Here is a 22,998-nt window from a genome sequence, read left to right as displayed (position 1 = left end):
TGCTCTGAGATGTTAACCCCAGGGTCTGGGGAGGAGTGGCCCCTCTTTGCCTCTGCACAGTCAGTCACTGCCTCCTGCTCACCCCACAACACCCACAACCCTGCACCTGAATATGTGACAACTTGGCATGTCAGAAACATGTCCAGTGATGGTCACTGTCAGTCATTGCAGCCATATCATGATGTGTACGATGCCTTTTATTATCCCACAAGCTTATTACATCCTGGCAGCAGCCTAAAAGGGACAGTGTGATGATGATCATCGTCACCCTCATTTTATCAATGAGCAGTCAGGGCTCCTGGTGCTTCTGTGGCTTGCCTGCCAGGGCCAGGACCCAACCCCTCAGACTCCCGAACACATGATCTTTCTCCGGCAGCATAATGCCTTCATGGGAGAAAAGACTTGGTCATAAATTAGAAATATTCAGGATTTTATTCTCCGGCATAAAACCAGGAAGGAGTGATGGAGAGGCAGACCCACTAACTCTGAAGCAGGGAGGAGAGTGTAATTATTATTACTAAAATGTCAGTGTCAAAGAGAAGCCACTCTGGCTTCTTTGGAATTGACAATGGCTCCAAATCTTGAAAGTGGGCTCTGGCATCCCAGAGGGGAGTCTGAAGACAGTTAGAGAATGGGAAAAGGTCAGGCAAATACACAGCACGATGAAAGGGAAATCAAACAGTCCTGGCACGGGACACACTGGGACTGAACCTGCACTGCTTGGAGATCCCAGTTTATAGTGATGACAGTAACTGCCTCCTGAAAGCTGTGAAACTACTGCTCATTGAAGCCTTCTCAGCAGGAACCGTACAGAGCACCTCACATGTTTGCTGCTCACAGTAACCCTATGAAGCCACTACTGGTTTACAGATTCACTCATGAGGAAACTGAGGCACAGAAAGGCTAAGGAACTCCTATTAGCAAAGGAAATTTGAACCAGTCCTGTGGGGCTCCAGCATCCTTGTCACATGTTGTAACACCTCTGTACAAGGACTGTTCCAGTCGTGACTCAGGTCTATTCTGTGGCCTGGTACACTATGTATACTCACATGCCCAGTCTTTAATGACCACCTGAAGAGGCAGTTTCTACTGAGCTCTGGAAATCAGCAGGTGCAATGACCTATCCAGCAGGGAGGTACTGGTTGCTGCTACTGGTAACAGGAAGATGGGAAACTGCTGGCTGGGCTGCCACAGGCACATCCCAGACAGCGGCTTCCACTGGAGTCTGAGCAGGTGGGAGAAGATGTGACCTCAGCAAGGCCCTGGATAAGGTGGTTCATGCACATCTATTCCTAAACAGAAAGCTATGTTGACCTACACAGAAATTAGGATTTCCTCCCAAGTCTGGCACTTCCAGGACACATTGCAGAGGTCAGACCCAGGCAGAGAAAATGAATGAGTCGTTTTCATCATGTTCCATTTCCCTTGCTTCCAGGGCCAGAAAGGCAAAGAGAAACACAAGCATGAGATGTAAAGCGGGAATGGGACCAACTTTCTCTGTCCTTATGGCGGTGACAATCTATGGATCCCAGGTGCAGGTGGCATGGGCACAAATTTCCCTCCCCCACATCCCTCTGTCACTCCCTCATCAGTGCTAGCCCAGAATGGCTTCATGAACAATGCTTCGTCCCTTCCTTTCCTCACCACCAGCCCCAGCTCAGAGACAATGTGTGTGAGGAAGAAAGAATGAGAGGAGCAAAGCTGTTGGCCACTGACCTTTCTAGAATGTCAGTTCTCTCAGGACACAGGGCAGTGATCTTGCTACTGACTTTTAGAATCATAGATTACATTTTTAGATCTGAGAACATCTAACACCTCCTCAGCTCAGATCTATGTAAGGAAGCCTGCTCTCAGCTATGAGGAAAAATATAAAATGCCAAATCTGTGTCTGGCCCCTTGGTTCAAACTGAACTCTTTAAAAGAGAAAAATGCAAGCAGTATAAAAAGTATGACAACTATAAAATCAAAAATTCCTTTTAATCTTATTTCATGGGCAACACTGATACACGTAAGGCATGAAATTTTTATTTCATGTCAATTTCGCTGGGATTTCACATGCAGATTAATTTGTTCATTCACATCAACATCTACTGCTCTTACTTCTTGCCTCAATAGCCACCCTCACTTTGGTTACAGAAATCCTGTGTCTCAGAAAAGACCCTTAACATAACAGTGAGATTCACTATTCCATTATATGCCACCTTTGAATTGCTGATCATATTATTAATTCCAGTGGTCTAGGAATGGAATAAGTAGGTCACAGAAGAGAAGTGAACTGCTTAGGAACGTGGCTGGGTGCTCTGGTGGGCAGCTTTCAAAGACAGTTCCCAGTGCCTGCCTCCTTTAGCCTCTAACCCTAACCCTGATGAGCATCTTCTCTTGAATGACCCCGTGAGATGACCCTGTCGTGCACCCTCTGCTTCCCATACCTCAGCCAAGGCTGCTGACCCTTCCAAGTTCCCCAGCTCACTATGTACTATGTGCCAAAAACCGAGATATTCTCTGATCCTGCCTCTTTCTGCCCCAGACCCAATGTAATTAAATGTAATCTTGTGCATTTGTCTTCTGTATCTCTCCATCTGGCTGTTTCTGTCCATTGCCATTCTATCTTTTCTAGGTTACTGCAACAACTTCGTCTCCGGTTTTATCCCTTTTCAATCTACTCTGCATGCTGCAGCTAGGATGACTTTTCCAGAACTGCATCTTTAACATCTTTCAATGTTGCCTAACTGCTCACAAAATCAAATTGAGACTCTTAATCATGGCTCACTATCCTTAGCGACCTGGCGCTACTTCTGACTCCTGCCTTCTGCACTCTCAAAGTTCCAGCTACCCTCTGCTTCACCTGCTCTTTGTCCCCTCTAGAACTTTGCAAGTGCTCTCTCTCTCTTCCATATATCTGAAATCTCCTCACTTCCAAGGCGTGGTAATTTTTTTCTCTTCTAATCTTGGCTTGGAAGTTACTTCCCCTGGGAAGCATTTCAATCTCCCAAAGCTTTTCCAATGTGCCTCTCTAGGACCCTGTGTTCACCCTATTCCTGTAATTTATTACCAAGCACTGTGAAATTACTTTTCTGCCTCCTCTACTGACTGTTGCTGCAGTGACGGTGAGGACTTATTTGTAGTTGTAACTTCAGTACCCAGAATGGTGACTACACATACTAGACATAAGATAGATGTCTGAAGAATGAGTGGAGGGATAAGTGAAGGCAGGAGGCAGGTGAGGTTTGCAGGGCATCAAAGCTGGAGAGGAAAATGTCCTTTGCCAAGCTGTGGGTAACATCCACACAAGGAGCTCCAGAGCAGTAAGCTGAGCAAAGGCCAACGACAGTGATGCAGCAAAGAGAGGCCAAAGAAGTTGCCCAACTGAAGAAGAGTCTGGAAGCTGAAGTATGGAGCCATGAGTTCGGACGGGGGCTGGCGATAAGAAACCTTGAGCTAAGGGTGTCTTGGGGAACATCAGGTGGTGTCTGATGTCCGTGGAGAGCTCTTAAGTTTTGTCTGTTATGCTGGAAATACTTAACTGTGTTTAAAGGACTGGGATGTTCTTGTTTACCAAAGTCCCAAGAATGATGAACGATGCCAATGACAAAGTAAGAGGAGAAAGGCTGAAACCTTTGACAGACTGTGGCCCAGGCATCCTCTTCTGCTAGACATGTATTATCCAGTAGAGCAGCCACGAGCCACACACAGTTACTGAGCACTGGAAATGTGTCTGGTCTGAATGGAGATATGCTATAAATGTAAAATATGCACACGATTTCAAGCACTTAGGATGAAAAAGAATGTGAAATATTTTACCTATATTTTTACATTGATCACATGTCAAAATGTTAGTATCTGGATACACTGGAGTAAATCAAATACATTACTAAAATTAATTTTACTTCTTTTACCTCTCTTCATGTGACTACTGCAAATTTTTAAATTAAATATGTGGCTCCATCTATTTCTATGGGACATCATTGTCCTAAGTTGCCCTGGAACTTTAATTGGTACATAATAAAAATTTCAACGTTAGTGTCGGATAATCGTTTCTAGGTCTTGGCTCTTTGGAACCAATTTCTTTGGTATGAGTAAAATAAAATAAAAACATTATAGAGACCATAATTAGGTTCATGACATTTTATTTTGTGGGAAAGAATATATATTTTTAAAATCCCATCGTTTACCATCATCATCATTTCAAAAAGAAAGAGTAGTTAAACACCAGAAAAGGCCACAATCTCAGAATAATTAATAGCCCTTTAAATTGTAAACTTGACCTGTAAGAAAATCTCCCTCCTGTCTCCCCTCTCCCCCAATTCCACAGATCAGACCTGTATTCGTTCAGCAACTGGCATCTGAAAGTGTTGTTTAAGAGTTCATTCCACTGAATTATGATAAGGCTTTGACCAACCCCAGCAGAAAACACAACTACTGAACACAGAAGACTGGACATCTCCCATTCTTTGTCCCGGAACCAGATCCATCTCAGCTCTCAGTGCTGCTCAGGCTAGCAAGTTGGCAGGGTTTTCCAATCTCTGGCCCCAATCTACCTCCTCAGGTAGTTCTGCCACCTGTGCAATCTGGGCTTAGAAGGAACACCTGACTTAAAGAACGGAGCCTCCTTTGGCTACATTTAGAGACCTCCTAGAAATGACCATTCCTCCATTATTCACCAGGATCCTTCTGTTTGTCCAATCAACAAATCTTGGTCTCTTATGTTGCCTAACCCCTTCTAAGTGAGTGGAATGCTGAGATTTGGTGGAAACCCTGAGGGAAGTGGCAGCTTCTGCTCTCCAGGAAGATCAGCAGATCTAGGGAGGCTGCAGAGAGGTTTCCCTCAGGACACTGCCAGGACCTGCGTTGGCCGGTACCAAGCACCACCCAGACGGTAGCTGTGTGTGCATGTGCATGCGTGTGTGTGTGTGTGTGTGTGTGTGTGCACAAAAAAATTTTTTCTCAAAAGGCAAATGCAGAGCCTCACTGGGACAGAAAGTATGGAGGTGGGCCAAGACTTATTTTTGAAATGTTTCCTAAAAAAGATACCTTGGTATCTGGAACCAGAGCTCTTTGATGTCTTATTTTAGCCCTGCTCAAATCACATCATAACACAGTAATAATAGATGACACAATTGAATCCTCACTCTGTCTCAGGTATTCTTCCCAGAGCTTTCAGCCTGCACAGTAACTCCCTGAGGTGGGTGCTGCAACTCCTCTCATGGTGGTGGAGAGCGCAAGCCACAATCAGTGAGTGGTGGAGCCTCAGAATAAACCCAGATGGTCTGGCTCCCCAGTCGGTGCCCTCACGAGCTCCACAAGAATGCCCTCTGAAGATTATCCAGACTCATTGCCTCTGAAGCCTTTATTCCATGTTGGCTTTACCCTTTTTTTTTTTTTTTTTTGAGACAGGGTCTTGCTCTGTCACCCAGGCTATAGTCCAGTGGATCCACCCTGGCTCACTGCAACCTCTGCCTCCTGTGTTCAAGCGATTTTCATGCCTTAGCCTCCAGAGTAGCTGGGGCTATAGGCATGAGCCACCATGCCCAGCTGATTTTTGTATTTTTAGTAGAGGCAAGGGGAAAGTCCCTCCAATTGCAGCAGCTATAAGGCCTGCAGTCAGGGAACTCCAGGAGTGTTCCAGACTCAGCACTCTGAGGGCCAAGGTTTCTATGCCTCTTCTCCAGGGTACTCACATCTGCACGCCATTCTGAAAGGTCTGAAGCAGGGAGGGAAAAAGTGAAGGCTTCCCATAGCTTCCTGCACCTTCCTACAGTCAATCCACCCAAGTCAATTGGCACTCAAATCTGCTTCTTTCACCACCTGTTACCCTCACTTTTATGTCCCCAAGCCTGATCTACACCCGGGTCTGCCGTCCTGCAACAGCTTCCTGACTATTCTTCCTGCCTGCAGAAGAATCACTTCCAGCCACTCCCCCACCCTCTCCACAGCCCTTTTCTCTTCCATCTTGCTAACATACTGCTCTCCCCATAGGACTGTCTCCCGACCTTCAGAGCCACCTGGAATTAAACCTTCAGCATCCCAAGGCCTCCACCCTCATGTTAGTCTTCAGCACCCTGCCCCTATTCCCTGGCAGGGGCTTCTGGCCCTGCTAAACCAGCCCAGTCACTGCCCTTGACTGTACCTGTGTCACAACCTCCACAAACCTCCACAGATTCTGTTACTTTTCCTCCTCCAGCTGCCCAAACTGTCACTGTTATGCAGTTTTGCTGAAATCACTTCCTCCACTACACTCCTCGTGGCCACCTATGCCTCTCCTCCGGGGCCATTCCCCTTTGTAAATCACTGTGCCACCTTCCTAGGTAACTACTGCCTTCTTGCAGGCAGAGGCCACGTTTCCACTTATTTAAATTCCTATGGACAAGTTATTCAAGCTACTGGAGTCAACTTCTTCATCTCTAAAACCAGGGTCATAGCAAAGTTGTAAGGCTGAACCTAGAGAACACATATATGGTGCTTCCCACACATCAGGGGAATGGTACAATCAATACGTGTTTGCCAATTGTGGCGCTGGATTTATGTGTGAACACGGAGAATTCTTTGTCAAGTGAGGATGGTTTTAAATTTCCCGTGGTTTGATTTTCTCCCTCTGTTCTGAGGATTCACTCGCATACCTGCACCTGCACTCCCAATCCCTGATGTTTTCAGTAGCTTGAGAAGGAATCATGAGGTGCTCTTTGGAGCCCTATTCACTCAGCTGATGCTGATGGACAGTGTGAGTGCCAGGCACTGTGCTAGGCTCAGGAGATGCAAAGATAAGTCAGCTTCCCTGCCCTAGCTGCTCAGGGACTTGGGAGGGAAATAGATAGTAAGCTGATGTCTGCAACGCACAGCAACGAGCGCTGCTCAGGGTGAGCAAGCATGGAGGACAGAGGGGCTGCCAAACTTAGTCCGAGGGGCAAGTGGTCTTCCCGAAGAGGAGGCCCTCCACCCAGACTCCCAAAACACAAAAGGGCATCCTGAACAGAGAAAGCAGCAAAGACGAGGGGACCTGAATCCTCATAGCACAGTTGGGGGCACCGGCAATGGCCTGATGGGGGTGGCCTTGACTTCAGGGTGGGAGTGGAGACTTATGAGCTGAGAGTATATGAAGGGTTTCATGTGAGAAGCCATCCTTCTGCATTTAGAAAGCCAGAGCCAATGAGGGGGGCAGCTGGGGCCTGCTGCGGTCACCCAGGTGAGAGAGGGCAGCTGCTGAGCTTGGTAGCAAGATATCTCAGGGAGTAAGAGATATCTCAGAGGAGACAACAAAATCGGGGTTGGGGGAGAGCGGGATGATGGCACAGATCAGGGCTTAGGTGAAAGTCTGAAGGGTGGTGGCACCCAGCCTGAGATGGAGCAGATGGGAGCAAAGAGGGTGCTTGCTATCTTGAGAGGTGGGGGCAGGAGGGTTTGGGGCAAGGAGTAAATGACGTGACCTTATGAGGAATCGAGGAGGAGAGACAGGGAGGGGCTGGGAGGCAAAGAGATTCAACCAGCACGCCTGCTCTGACGAGGTCATGGCTATCGGGAGGGTCAGACAAGGTCAGGAGGGGAGAGCAGTTTGGATAATACAATAAGGCTTCTGTGGAAATCAGGGGTTCCTCTTGTTGCCTCAGGAACAGCAAGCATAAACTCAAGGGCATTTAATTACTGATCTTACCCCTCGCTAGCCCAATGGGGCCCTCACTACTCTGTGATCCATGGGGTCACTAGCCAAGTCCTGCTTCCATCCCACGGCCCCTGCTTAGTTTTCCAGCCGCCTGGGGCCTCACATGGCCCTCTGTGCTCGATCCTGCATCTGCCACCCTCAGGCTCAGAGGTCTCCCTCCCACAGCAGCCCCCTCCCAGCTGTCATCTCCTCTCCTGCTCTTTTCATCTCTTGTCAAGCACATTTTGTAGTTGCTGGCCCCAGGCTCTGAATCACTCCCTCTGCTGGCCTTGGCTTCCATCCCCAGTATCTTTCAAGTACAAATTTCACCAGACGTGGCATCGCAGTCGCCTCCTCACTCATTTTGTTTTCCAGTTTTTAAAGTAAGTCTGACATTCAGGCAAGTGGAACGTTCAGTGCCAGGAGCCAAGGCCGAGGCCCGGAGCTCTCTAAGGATGTCCCTGCCCACGTGCCCTGCACCCACCCCACCTTGTTCTCAGCTCCACTGTGACTCATGTGAGCCGTAACACCCTGACTCAGAGCTGGGGAGCAGGGTGCAGAGCCACGACCTCTACAAAATCATCCACGTCACCCCTTTCTCCACCCCTGGACCTGTCACCTATCTGCCCTGCCTCTCAGAGCTGCTGTGGCCCACAGCTGTGGAGCAGCAGGACAGGTCATGAAGTCAGATGCTATTGCTAGTCCTGATGCCAGTACTAACTTGACTGCTCACGGCCACAGCTAGCAAACACTCATCAAGTGCTTACTAGAGGTTAAAGATGAGGCTCAGCATTTGACATCAATCATTTCACCTCACCCTGAGGACCATTATTTTCCCATTTTACAGATGAAAAATGGAGTCTCTGGGAGTTTGAGTAACTCACCCATGGTCCAGCTAGTAAGTGACAGAGATGTTGTATGTTAAAGCTTACAGGGTTAGGAGACTTCGGCCAGCCACTTAGTCAATCAGTTATGCTGCCTGGGTCTCAGCTTCCTTCTCTGTGGAATGGCAATGGCCCCTTCACCCAAAGAGCTACTGAGGACATGAGAAAGAGATGGGAAAGCACTTTGTGAAGTCCTATAGAAATACATGCATGGGCTGGGCACGGTGGCTCATGCTTGCAATGCCAGCACTTGGGGAGGTCGAGGTGGGCAGATCACCTGAGGTCAGGAGTTTGAGACCAGCCTGGCCAACATGGTGACACCCCGTCTCTACTAAAAATACAAAAATTAGCTGGGCGTGGTGACAGGCATCTATAATCCCACTTACTTGGGAGGCTGAGGCAGGAGAATCGCTTGAACCTCAGGGCTGGAGGTTGCAGTGAGCCAAGATCAGGCCACTTCACACCAACATGGGAAAAAAAGCAAAACTTTGTCTCAAAAGAAAAAAAAAAAAAAGAAAGAAATACAAGGCATGAAGAGTCTTACTCTAAGGGCTTACTGCATGGTTCATCCTCTCCTGTAGGAATCGCCCCAGGACCCTGGTCCCAGCATGGAACCTCTTTGAAATTTCCTCAAGCCAATCCTACTTGCCCTGTTTCTTCCTGGCAGTAAGGCATATGTGTTATATCATAAGAGCCAGTGGTTCTTTGAAGCACGTAGGGGGGAAATGGTAATGGAACTTGACAGTGATCCAGGTTTTAAAGAGAAGAAGTCTATGTGTTTCAGCTCCTTATTTTAGCCTGAAAAATGTGGGCAGGTCACCAATGTTTGCAGTCAAGCTGCCTTCTATGTGACATGCCAACTCCAGGAGCAAGCAGCTCTGCTGTTGCTGTGTTTAATAGGTCTGGGGCTGTCAGATAAGTGAGAAGACATGGCAAACCAGCCTACATGTGCATCTCAGGCTGGGAGAGGCCTGGCAACCTGCACTGCATGGAAGGCATGAGAGGGTGGTAAAGACCTGCATGAGGAAATGGACAAGGTGGCAATAAAAGGGCTCTGATGCTCTGCAGGTCCCTGGAGTCCTGTTAGGAAGGGAAGTAGGGGAGGGGAAAGAGTGATCCAGGGCAGGGGGAGGGGCAGCACTGCTGAGCAGGAGGGCTTCATGTTTCTGGAAATAGCCTCCAACTTATTCAGTTCCTAAGCCAGTTCCCGCATGCTCTTACCGGCAGAAGTATTTTCAAACCAGCAGACAGAGCTGGAAGTGACCTTAATAAGCATCTCCAGCTTACTTCTCTCATCTTACATGGGAGGAAGCAGACACCCAGGGAGCTGAAGGCATTGTTGGACAGTATCTTAGAAAGGGCATGCGTCTTCTCAGGCTCAGGCCAGTTATTTTTTCCTCTTACGGTATCACGCTGCCTTAAAAGCCTGGACAAAATGGCAAAAACTAACCAGAAGAAAGGCAGGTTACTGAGCAGGGACTGAGAGCCAGGCTCTGTGCTTGGTTCTTGGGCAAAAGGCACAGACAGACGCAGAAGGGGCAAAATGCTTGCTCAGGCTTTCAAACGATCAAGAAACATAGGAAAATATGTGCGACTTCATTGATCAGCAGGGAGAGGCACATTTGAACCGCAAGAAGACACCATTACTCAGCCTCCAGGTAGGCAAAAAATGAAACAGACAGACGATAGCAAGTGACTGATAATGAGGACCTGGAGCAACAGGAACTCTTGCTCTAAGCACTTCATTAAATATTTGATGATAGCTACAAAAGCTTCTAGGGTTACACCCTACAGAAACGCGTATGCCTGTTCACCAAAAGATCAGCAGATGCTTAATCATAGGTGCTCTAGTCATAAGGGCCAAGCTGGAAAAACCCCAAATGAGCATTGATAGTAGATATAGAAATTGTAATATATACATTTTGAGGGAATACTACACAGCAATGAGAATGAACAAACTGTGTCTTGCAAAAATGTGGCTGAGTTTCACGCACATAACTTTGGGGGAAGCCAGATACACAAGAGTAAATACCGTGTAATTCCATTTAAATAAAGTTCAAAAACAAGCAACATTAATTTACAGACTTTACAGACAGGATAGCCATGGAGGATTCTCATGGGGCACAGGCACGAGGATGGCTTCTGGCAAACTGATAATATTTTTTAATTTGCTGTAGGTACTTGATGCAAGAACATAGATGTGTTCTCTTTGGAAAAATTCTTCAAGATGAACCTGCATAAGGTATGTACTTTTCCATATGTATGTTATATTTCTATAAAAGATTTCCTTAAGAAAAGATAGAGTTTCTTCTGTTGGGGCAGATTTTGGTTGTGCAAGATTTCAAAAGCCACTCAACTGGAACATGGAAAGCTCATGAAATAGGCAAAAGCTACAGCCAAAGTCAACAGTGCTGTCTTCTCCACCCCTCCTGTGTTCCCCGTAGTACTGAGGAGAGCACCACCAGGATGCAGAGTGCAAATCAAGGGAATGCTCTTCACCCCTCTTCCTCTGTCCTTTAAAGACAGATAATTCAGAGGAAGAGAACTGATACCACATTGCCCTTGGTGTTACTGAAACCCTGAGCTGAAGGGGCCGTGCCTCCCATGGAAAGTGATCTGCAAGGTGGGGAGGTACTAGTGGCCTGGGAGGGTAGTAAGGTAGCTCCCACTTGTCCACCTGGGGAATTTATTCACTGGGGGCATCCAAGTTCCCTGAGGGCAAACTTTCAGTCCGATTTTTTTTTTTAACTGATCTATAATAGTCTTAGACTTAACAATTTATAGAATGAATTTTTCCTGGCAAATATTTAATCCAAATCAGTTTTCCATCCTGAGCATTGAAAACATTTCTACATCTCTTTCCATTGCCTCATTCCCAAGGTAATGTGAAATATAGGAGGCAAACTTAGGGAGAGAGAATGGCAATCTGTCCCCAGAACAAAGACCACTTGGTACCTTTCAAAACCACACAAGGTTCTTCTTGGGTTACCTGCCCACTGGCATTTGGCCCAGATAACAGAACACCAGATGACACTATTAATTGAATTAGATGGTTGAAATGTATTATTTTAGCACCTCCGGGCAAAGCTAAAATATAATAATCAAACTATTTTAATTGGGAAACCCAGAATCCTCATCTATCACCTCTTCTCCTTGCCCCAAATCACAAGTCAAACACCTACACACACACACTTTCTCTCTCTCAGTGAACTTTAGAAGTTTTATGTTTGTGACAATAAAATAAAATATGTGGACCCACAATCTGAAAAATTGATTTTGCGTTTCAGTCAAGCATAGACTGGCTGTGTGACCCTGGGCAAGTCCCCTAACCTCTCTGAGCCCAGATCTCTACCCTATCGTGTGGTTAATCTGCGAGTCTAGCTGTTCTGCTCAAGTCTCTGCAGCCCACACTAGTGCTTAGTCCAGAAACCCAGCAGTGAGTGTGGGGATGAAAGACAGACTTCTTTTCCAGCCCCTACCAGCTCCTTCTCCCCTAAGACTAGTTCCTGCTTCTCACTGCTCCTGCCTCATTTCAGAACAAACTCCCCAGTGGAAGACCCAATGCCCCCACTACGAGGATAACAGTGCTTTCAGGCCGAGTTCCCACATCAGGCTCGAGCTCTTGGGCCAGCCACCTGTCCAGCCTGCACTTGGTTAGGGAAAGTTTCCCACCCTAGGGGTGGGGGCCCCACTGCTGCCTGGTGCTGTCTTGCTCCACTGCACTTTGCCTTCCTTCCTCCTGGCTGCGGTGCTGGCCGGTAATGTGTTACTTAGGGCACCTCCCAGGGTTGCTGGGACAGTGAGGCAGTGACAGTGTGAACATGAAAGCATTCCAAAGTTTACTGAATAAACTCTAAACTCCTTATCCTGAATTCAAGACTTTGCCACACCATGACCCCAAGTTATCTTCCAGAATATTCTCCTCTCATTCCTGCACTCCACTGTCCACACTCTAAGTAAATTGGGCTTATTCCTATGAAACACAGACTCTTCTATCTCCTTCTATTTCCTTATGCTCATCCCTCAACTTGGAATGTCTGCTACCTGGTAAAATCCTACATGCCCCACTCACCAGGCACCTAACGGCTGCCCATGCCATCTCCTCCAAGAAGCCTCTGCCTCCCACGCACATGCAAATTCCTTCTCCTTTGCAGGACAGCCTAATGCTGTTTTGTCTTTTTCACAGGACAGCTCCTAACTCCCATGCTGTGCTGCATGGCCAAGATGGAAATAACTACCCCCAAACCAGAGACAGGGCAGGAGCTGGGTGCTTGAACACTGAGGGCAGGAAGTCTGTGTATTAATTCCAAGAGCAAGGGTATGGCCTTAGTGCAATTCACATTTGAGTATCAGGAATTGGTCCCATGTCCATTTCACCCACTAGGCGATGAGCTCGTGAGGTGTGGAGACTAGTTCCTAACACAGGACTTGGCACATGGCAATTGCTCAACAAATGTGTGAAGGAATGAGCAAATGAATGGAATGAATGAAATGTACAATGCAAAGTCAAAGCTGGCAGGAATTCAATAGGTAACAAGGTGCAAAGAAATAAATTGGCTAAGGCAGTTTAGATGAATTCTCATCAGTGTTGCTAACTGGTCCCCTTTTGAAGCCTGAGGAGTTATCCCTTTGGGAAATCTCCCTGAAACTCAAAAAAATAAAAATAAAAATAAATAAAAAATAAAAAACAAAAACAAACAGGCACTCAAAGGACAGCAGGAGGGGCCTGCAGGTTCAGGATTGAAGGAAATCAGGGGACCAGGACTGGGGAGGCGTCCTGACCCAGAGGCCCTTGCTAGCTCCTGTGCTTTGCTACGTGGCCAAGACAAAAATTACTACCAGAAAACAGGCAGAGCAGGCACCCCGGTGGCCTTTCCTCCCCTCTCAACCTGACAAGAGGGTACTGCAAACTTCCCCAGGCTGTGGACACAGTTCTCCTGCAGATATACCTCCAGGATGTCCTGCAACTCTTCCTGCTGTTCCCTTCCTCCCCCAAAGCTCCTTGAAACTCAGAGATGCTCTGGAGTAAAGGCACTGAGACCTATTATCAACAGGCTCACATCCTGTATTGAAAAATGGTGCACAGGGGGACCAGAAAATCACAGATGGGGATAGCTTGTTTGCAAAAGCTTAGTGTCTGTGATGGGCTCCCCCTCTCCTCCCCTCAGCCTTGGTGTGGAATCACTAACGCTGTGCTGAGCTAGTGGAATAGCCTTGACTCTGAGGGAATATGAACATTTTTTATGCTTTGCCATTCCAGCTGTAAAGATTTTTATCCTATTACTGCTAAGTGACGAGTACAAGGAGAGAAATGATGATGATCTTTGGCAGCCATTCCAACCGAGTAAATAGAAGGAGGGAGAAATGCGATGAGATGCTGGGCCACTGCCCCTTCATTTCCCAGGAGGAAAAGGAGCCAAGGAAAAATGTCTTCCTGGGGAGAGGTATCAAAGTGTGGAATTTTCCCTCCAGGCATGTGATGGGCGCCCCACTGTCTGAGCCATTCAGCACCACACTGGACAAAGGCTGGGAGAATAGGTGGAAGAAAACACACAGACCCAGCCAGGCCAGGCAGACGTGACCCAATGAGGCTTCCCCAGCTAGATCTTCCAGCCCATGGCTCACAAGCTCAGTCCACCCTGACACCTGCTCCCTGCAATCAAAGCAACCCCATCATAGGCACTGCTGGCAAAAACATACATATGCTTTATCAAAATATTCCCTCCCTCCTGGAGGGCCATGTCTCTATTGGTGGCTGCTTGTCTGCCAGATGTTTTATGTACCACTTGGATAATGGTAAATCCAGCTGTTGTCACCAGAATGGGGTGATGGGATGGGAGTGGGACGACTGGAAAATGAGGACTACTTGTTGGACCAGTCAATGCTTTATGTATTAAAACGTAATTGCTGTTTTTGCCACTAAAGGTAATGGCAAAAAAATCCACTTTTGCACGAACCTGATATATAAATAGCAGAACTCCCCTGGACAATCATCTACAACTCACCCCAGCTAGAAGTTGTCTGTTCCTTACAGTGAATTTATTGTTTAAAGCACGTTACCTATTTCCCACCTCCAGTACATGTAGCATCTTTTTTTTTTTTTTTTTTTTTTTGAGATGGAGTCTTGCTCTGTCACCCAGGCTGGAGTGTAGTGGTGCAATCTTAGGTCACTGCAACCTCCACCTCCCGGGTTCAAATGATTCTCCTGCCTTAGCCTCCTGAGTAGCTGGGACTACAGGCACATGCCACCACACCCAGCTAATCTTTTGTATTTTAGCAGAGATGAGGTTTCATCATGTTGACCAGGGTAGTCTCGATCTCCTGACCTCATGATCTGCTTGCCTCGGCCTCCCAAAGTGCTGGGATTACAGGTGTGAGCCACCATGCCCGGCCTGCTCCACTTTTTTCATCCTCATGATCTCATAGGACTTAAACAGTGACTTGGAAATTAAGACTCTCCTCTGTGTTAACAGAATTGTCAACTTTATGAGTGGAAGTTGGAGCTAGGATGTCCCCAGGCAAGCTCCATGTTTTGTTCAATTGAGGTGGGGGGGGGTGTACATGTATATATCTGGAATGAAGAGACCATACATGGAAGAATGCACTCATCTATAACTGTGTGGAGACTTGAGTGCTAAAGCTTTGAGGTTAGCAAGTCCAACACCTTTATTTCACAGCTGAGAAATGAAGCTGAGAGGAACAGGGATGTGCTGAAAGCCACTGAGGGGCACCTTGTTCTCGCCTTGTCACCCAGCCTGAGACTAGCGATGAGAGGATGAGGCTGTAGCAGAGACATGCATGTCTACAGGCTGACAACGGAGGTTTCCATTTCAACAGTGAAGACCACATCAAATGCACATCAGGGGTGGGGTGGGCACAGGAAGGCTGCTAACCCCAAGCACAAATGAATAGGGCATGCCTGTGAAGCTGTAGAACTTACCTTTTGAGACATACTGGATGTGGCATCACTCAGTGCCCACCACCAAGGACCCTGTAAACCTGGGGAAAGGGGGGCTCAAAGCCTGCCCTGTCTTAGCTCCTTCTACTCCTGATCTCTACTGTCTCATATTCCACATAGACCGGACTATCTCTCGTAAAATACCTCGGACTTCACAGAAGAAGAACCAAAAGAAAAATGGCTACTCACTTTCATTCCAGATAGGGAAATTAAGCCCCTGGGCCTCTCTGGGCTGCTGCTTTTTTTTTTTTTTTGAGACAGAATTTCACTCTTGTTGCCCAGACTGGAGTGCAATGGCACAATTTCGGCTCACTGCAACCTCCGCCTCCCAAGTTCAAGAGATTCTCCTGCCTCAGCCTCCCAAGTAGCTGGGATTACAGGCATGAGCAACTATGCCAGGCTAATTTTGTGGGGTTTTTTGTTTGTTTTTTGTTTTTTTAGTAGAGGCAGGGTTTTGTCATGTTGGTGGATGGTTTTGAACCTGACCTCAGGTGATCTACCCGCCTCGGCCTCCCAAAGTGCTGGGATTACAGGCATGAGCCACCAGTGCCTGGACTCTCTGGGCTTCTTTTATCACATGGTGCTCTGTATGGCTTGCTTATAAGGGGTCCACACTGCCAGTGCATCGGGAGATTCGATCAGCACAGCTGCCTGCTGGGTGAAACTTCTATAGCCTTCCTCCTTTTTCCCCCTCCCTACCCACCTGCTGCGTCCCCCATCACACAGCATCTTCAGATTCCTGAGCTGCTCACCCCAACACCCCCTCCTGGCAGCACTTGCTCTAATGCTCAGCTAATAGTTCTCTGTTTCAGGCGCTGTCCAAATGCATTCTATAAATCAGAATCCAATTACCGTGGTAAGAAAATTGGAAGCAAATTTAATAAGCTCAGACCCCTCCCACATGCGGTTTCTTCCCCCTTCTTTTTTCAATAATGAGAACTCTTTAAGGAAAAAGCAGTTTTCCTTTAACTGAGTCCTTTCTCCTGACTCCTTCTACGAGGCTCCTGAGGATTAAAGGGTGATAAGAAGGGGCTTCCTTTAGCTCATCTTTTCCTCTCTGCACATAAAGCAGGTGGGAGAGGGTGGTCAATTGCCTTTCCAGTCTTATCCTCCCTTTCATTTGTTCAACATTATTGAGTTCCTATCACATACATGTTACTCATCCTAGAGGGCAACTGGTATCAGCAGGACCTTAGCTGCAAGGTATGATGGGAACACAAAGGAGGCCCAGCAGGGGCAAAGACTGTATCAATGTGATTGGGTGTCCCCAAGGAATCAGAAGTCCAGAGTGGGCCAGTGGCTATGGGGCCAAGAGTGACCCCATAGTAGGAGCTTCTCAGTAGAGGTGATGCCTATTGCTAGGAGGATGGCAGGACATGGATCCTGTGAATGAAAGAACTGGGAAAGGAGGGAGGCACAAGAAGGGACCAGAGAGGCACAAGAAGGGACCAGAGAGGCCAAAGTCTCCACAGGGCCTGAGACAGAAGTCATGTCAGCAGAGAAATGGAGAGGGCTATAGTATGTGGGCAGGTGGAGGCCTCATTCCAGGGCCTCTACCCTCTACTCAGAGCCTCAGCCTTTTGGCTGCACCAGTCCCACCTATGAACTTTGTCTAGGCCACAAAAATAAGCCACAGGTACAAGCTGGTGCTCTGTGGTTTCTAACCTTGAGCCAGCATCAGAATCACCTGCAGCTCTCGCCAAGACACAATCAGTTCAGATCGCCAAGCTCCACCCCCGGAGTTTCTGATCTGGTAGTGCTGGGTGAAGCATAAGAGTCTGTGTTTCTAGCAAGTTCCCAAGGGATGCTGATGCTGGTGGCCTGCTGGTTTGGGGAACCAGATTTTGAGAACGGTTGTTCCAAGTCCCTGCTATTCAAAGTGTGATTCATGGACCAGCGGCATTGGTATGACCTGGGAGCTTGTTAGAAATGTGGACTCTCAGGGCCCCATGTCAGATATACTAAATCAGATTTTAACAAGATCCTTAGAGGGGTTCTTTGTTTGACTATTTACTTTTAAGAAGCGCTTACCTATAGCAGTGGTTCCTAACCCTGGCTAGGGAGCTTAGAAAAGAGATTCTTCAGCTGGTTGGAGTCTGGGTATCAGCATTGAAAGAAAACATCCCAAGTGATTCTTGTAAGAAGCCTGGATTGATAAATTCTATGAACAATGCTAAGGACAAGTGCCCCACACTCACAGGGATTTGACATCACTCACTACCATTTCTCTGGCATTGAACCTGACCTTGAAACCCTCTGTTCTCCTCTGCCCTCTCACCGTCCCTGACAACTTGACAACTTAATTTTTTTTTTTTTTTTTTTTTTTGAGATGGAGTTTCATTCTGTCACCCAGGTTGGAGAACAGTGGCATGATTTTGGCTCACTGCAACCTCTGCCTCCTGGGTTCAAGCAATTCTCTGCCTCAGCTCCCCGATTAGCTAAGATTACAGGCACGCACCACCACGCCCGGCTAGTTTTTATATTTTTAGTAGAGATGGGGTTTCACCATCTTGGCCAGGCTGGTCTTTAATCCTTGACCTCATGATCCACCTCCTTCGGCCTCCCAAAGTGCCGGGATTAAAGGCATGAGCCACCATGCCCAGCCGATTTAGTGATCTTAATGCTCTTTCCTAGTACTTGGGGTACAGACGTGTGCTCAGTTTAGGGGTTTAGTTGCGTGTCTTGCCTGATCATCTTGAGTTTTCTGGCAGAGGCCTCTCCTTCCATTCCTGGCCCTCCAGTATTAGCCTGCCCATATACCCTGCAGTAATAGCAACAACTAGAATTTGAAAAATATTTACTATTAGGCAGGTAAATACAGTATATATATTTTATTTGATCTTTATAAAAACTGTGTAAGGTAAGATAATTATTGTTATATTTACCTCTATTTTCCAAAAGAGGAAACTGAGGTACAGAGAAGCTAGGCAACTTTAAGTTCACTCCTTGTCAACAGCACAGCCACGAGTGTAAACAAAGCAATCTGATCCCAAGGTCAGTGTCCTTAGCCCCTGCACTGTTACTGCCTTCCACTCAACTCTGCTTTCACAAAGAAGGCTTGGCCTTGTCCTGCTGCTGGTGATGGGGTTGATAATGCATGCTCACATTTCATTTTTGAGAACTTAGGTAAAAAGCAGGGCTGGATTTACAGCAGAGATTTTCACTGCAATTTTGCCCGCAAGGGGATGTCTATGGCAAGGTCTGGAGACAGTTGGTTGTCACAACTTGGGGAATGTGCTATTGGCAACTAGTAGGTAGAAGCCAGGGGTACTGATAAAAAACCTACAATGCACAGGACACCCTGCGACAAAGTATTATCTACTCCCACGTGTCAGTAGTGCTGCAGAGAATCCCTGGTCCCCAGGACACAGGTCACCAGCAGCATTAGGTCAGATCTGAGGCAGACAGGGCCCCAAAGGTCCCAGAGCCCTGTCAGCCCAGACAGGCTAGCCCCAGGAATTGCATCAGGATGAAGCTGGTGCACAACAGGGAGACCGGCATCACAGAAGGTAAAAGACATAGCTGATGACTCCAACCTACAGTCAGGATTCCCCTGAGAACCAAGAGCTGGACATGGGAGATCCTGTAGAGGGCCCAGTTGAAAGAAGAAAACAGGGCTTTGCTGGCAGTCTCTGGAGCTCTTATCACCACAAGGGTGACACTGGCATGGTGACTAAACTTGGCTTAGAGATGACTGATCCAGTTGGTGGCCTCTCACAGTGCTAGTCTGGGGTTTTGCACATAGTAGGTGATCATACTCCTGGATGGCTGCTGGTCCCATGTGCTTGTCCTCATTCTCAATCCCCCGACCTTTCCTTTTCCTGCACATTCAGGGTAAGTTCTTTAAGCCTGAAATTCTCTGAGTAACACAATCCCAGCTCCCACAGGGCAAGGCTGGTGCCCTGAGGCAGACATATGGCTGATACACTTTCCCTTTTTGTCTTCCCAAAGGGAGTCTAAATTCTGACTAAATCCTCTCTTCGCTTCTTGCTATAATCCCAGCAGATCACACTTTCTTAACAGATGGAACACACTGGGCTAGGTGCAAAGCCTGGAACTGGACACTATGAGCTGGGCTGCTTGGAAACAAACTCAGTTTGTCATCACCTACCACCGCATATGTCCAGCTCTTGTAAAATGTTAGTTTCTGCCTCTAAATGGTAGAAGAAGGTAAATGCAGAAATTAGTCCTGCTCAGGTATCCCTATGTACCTGTCTGCTCAGTGAATTACTTGGTGCCTTCTTTCTGCAGGTGGGAGCAGTCACAGGTGTCTCTCAGGGGGCTGTCATCCAGATGCGCCAGCAACTTTCCTGGCTGGGAGACCTCCCTTTGTCCCTCAAGAAAGCCTTGGCCTCTGGACTGAGGAGAAGGTTCCACCTGTTTAAGACCCAGCAGGGCTTCTCAGGCTCCTGTCTCCTCCCTCTTCCCCTCTCTCCTACAGGCAGTTTCTACTCAGGGAAATACAACAACCTAATATTTAAGTAAAATTCTCTCAGATGCCAAGGAGTAGGATAGGTGCCCAGGAATTTAAACAGGAATCATACAAGACTCTGACTGTCAGAAGCTTCAGGCCAGCAGAAGGGAGTAAGTAGATATAGCCCACACCCTGGGTCTCTGGCAGTAGGGGATGGCCAGGAACTGATGCTAATGCAGAGTCTCATGGGTCCCTTGAGGGGAAAGTTAAATTTACAGAAAGTCAGAGTTAGAAGAAGCTATCATATCATCTAGTTCACCCCACTTGCTATATTCATGGAGAAACCAAGACTTCAGCTGCTTTTGGCAATGATGGTGATTAACAAGGACTGGTTGAGTCATTCCAAATCATACATGCTGTGGAAGACAAGGTTTCTGAGTTGTGCGGCCTAGTTGGGGAGATGGAGTCTGCCAGACTTCACAGAGTACCAACTTAAGAACTGCCAGAAGAATCAGCTTCATAAGTCATGAAAATTCTTGCTCTTCTGCTTATAAACCCCAGTTTCCACAACATGAGTACCCATAGACCCAAACAAACATAAGAGGCTAAGAAGCTAACACCAGTACCACAACCTCTCAACATGCCAGTCTGCTATTATTTAAGGCCGGTGCAAAGTGAATTTCCTGCACCGGACAAGAAAAGCCCACATAGGTCTTTGGCATTTCTGGGCCCCCAGTTGGGAGGCCAGGAGGCAGGAAGGGGAGGAGCTGGGATTGAAACTGAACTGCATACTAGGTCTCACCTGGGAGCATAAGGGGTGCTATGACTCTAAAAAGGGTTGGTCATGAGGCAAAAAGTCTTCACAAAGCCTCTTCTTGCTGGGGAACAAAGCTTACTACATAGCTCCAGGCCTGATCTCTGTAACCCACTAAAGGTGTGGCCTGTCTAAAGGCTGGCAGGATGGATCTGAGTGAATGAGCCCCTCCACAGGCAGGCAGCAGAACCAATGGCAAGCTGGCTCCTCTTCTTACGTGGCAAAATGTCCAAGGGCTGGCACAGGAAAGCCCTCTCCCAGTCACAAAAGAGACCATCCACGTACCTGCCCTATGATGGTCTGTTCATCTTCCCTTCCCCTACTTTGGAACCCAGGTCTGGGTATGGGAATCCAGGAAAAAAACAGGCCTTGGCTGTAGAGTTTTGGGTGCTCTATGGGTTCCTGTCAAATAATCCCTAGGGTGAGGAGCAGGTTAAAGTGAAGGAGGCCACCCCTGCACCCAACCTCCTGTTGGGAATTGGGGGATTGGGGATGGCTCTCAGCGGTAAGCAGTAAGCAACACAGACAGGGTCAATCAACAAATCCGAATCCCTTTAGTGTCCAACTGACAGCAGATGGTTCAGCCCAGTTCTTAGCACTAGGCGCTGCACCCGGTAGACCCCAGTGAATCAAGCCTGCTGTTGTTGATCTCTTTTGACTGCAGGGGGTAAGAGGGTGGGAGAAGGAGGAAGTACCTCAGATGGCGAGTATCCGGGACGGCCCGATTGCTGGAGATCCGCTCACTCTCCCGCTGGTTGAAAGCATACAGCTTATAGGGATCGTCACCAACGCGCCACTTTTTGGCATTCAGATACCGCCGCTCATCAAACTGGTCCCACAGGTCGTCCCAGTCAGCGTCCGAAGGCTGCGCAACACGAACGGGAAGTCTGTGAGAACGGCTCCCTGTCTTCCACTAGTCCCCGTCCACCTATCAGTGCCCAACTCCAGAGACCAGGCTTATTCTGACAAGGTTTGGCTCAAAGATGGGGTCAGAGGCAGAACATCAACCAAACCATCTGCAATAAAAACACAGCAATGACAAGGATGGATGGCTGCCGCCATTTTCTGAGCACTTCTGTATACTGGGTGCTGTTCTAGGATCTTGACTTACATTACTTCATGTAGTTCTCAGAGCAATTCTATGAGAGGGATACTGTGCATACCCTTATTATACAGATGAGATACAGCCTGGAGAGGTAAGATCCCACAGTTAGGAAATGGCAGAACTGGAACCTGAATCCCACAATTAGGAAATGGCAGAACTGGAACGTGAATTCTAGTATCCCAACCCCAGAGGGCATCTCTCCAGGGCAATTTGAGAAACTGTCGGCCCATGGCTGGTACAGTGTTTCATGAATGACTGTCATTCCTCCTCTGCTGTAGAAGAGGCAGTGATGGGACGGAAAGAGGAGTTCTATCTCTAACGGTGTGCTACTCCCCACCACCCTATCTGTTCCTTTCTTTCTCCTACCCAGGAATCTAGTATTTTTAAGAAGCATCAATGGAGAAGTGACTAATAACCCTTACTGTATGTGGCTAGAGCACTTTAGAATGTGTAAGGTGGTTTCTGTATTCATGATCTCGTTTCATCTTTGCTAAAACCCCCTGAACTGAGTTGGGAAGATGAAGTTCCAAAAACTTGACTGGCTTGTCTGGGGTTGCACAGGTGGAAAGTGGCAGAACTCAAAGCAGAGCTCAGTCTCTTGGGTCCTCTCCAGCAGAGGAGGCAAGGGAATGCCTCCTAGCCACAGCCCAGGCTGCCTGGTATGGGTCTGCCCTGCCCACACCAGCTCCACAGCCAAGAGACCATCCACAGAGCCAGCAGGAGGGGTGGACTTCAAGGCCTTGAGAAGCTAGACACTTAAATTTAGAGATCACTTCCCAATGCATGTTAGCACTTACACCCCTGGGAAAGAGCTGGTCTGTAGCTAAAACAGCTCAGACCTTTCAAGTTCCTAAAATGTTAAGACTCCGTGTTTCCAGGAAGAATGTGCTGATCAGGTTCTAATCTGGAACATGAGGGTTGGTATCCTGGGACTGATATTGTCCCTATGGTGAGATGCTCATTCATGTATGACTGACCCCAGTGGCCATGCAAGTGTCTCAAGGTGCCTGGGTACTAAGGGCGCTCAACTGAGAGCTGCCCATTCCATCACTGAGTAGAATGCACCTCCTGCACTTGGGAAACCTGCCCAGGGAGGACCAGGGTAGGATCAGCAGACAGTGATGCAGGGGCTTGGCCCACATGGCAGGGAAGAGGGGCTGCTGGCCAGTGTGTGTGTTCACCTGGGGCAC

General features: G+C 47.7%; 1 protein-coding gene across 2 annotated transcripts in view; it reads right to left on the bottom strand.

Moving 5' to 3' along the window:
- Positions 1-22,998, bottom strand: part of GALNT14 (polypeptide N-acetylgalactosaminyltransferase 14) — a 226,690-nt gene that overhangs the window by 60,781 nt on the left and 142,911 nt on the right. For both annotated transcript variants that reach the window (XM_017501940.2, XM_037729020.1), the window contains exon 2: positions 21,399-21,568. In XM_017501940.2, coding sequence (XP_017357429.1) covers positions 21,399-21,568 — 170 coding nt within the window. The remainder of the gene's footprint in view (positions 1-21,398; positions 21,569-22,998) is intronic.

This window comes from Cebus imitator, unplaced genomic scaffold (assembly GCF_001604975.1).
Source record: "Cebus imitator isolate Cc_AM_T3 unplaced genomic scaffold, Cebus_imitator-1.0 Scaffold286, whole genome shotgun sequence".
Lineage (NCBI taxonomy): Eukaryota > Metazoa > Chordata > Mammalia > Primates > Cebidae > Cebus > Cebus imitator.
Note: the sequence above shows the minus strand (reverse complement) of the source record. Positions and strands in the feature narration are given on the sequence as shown.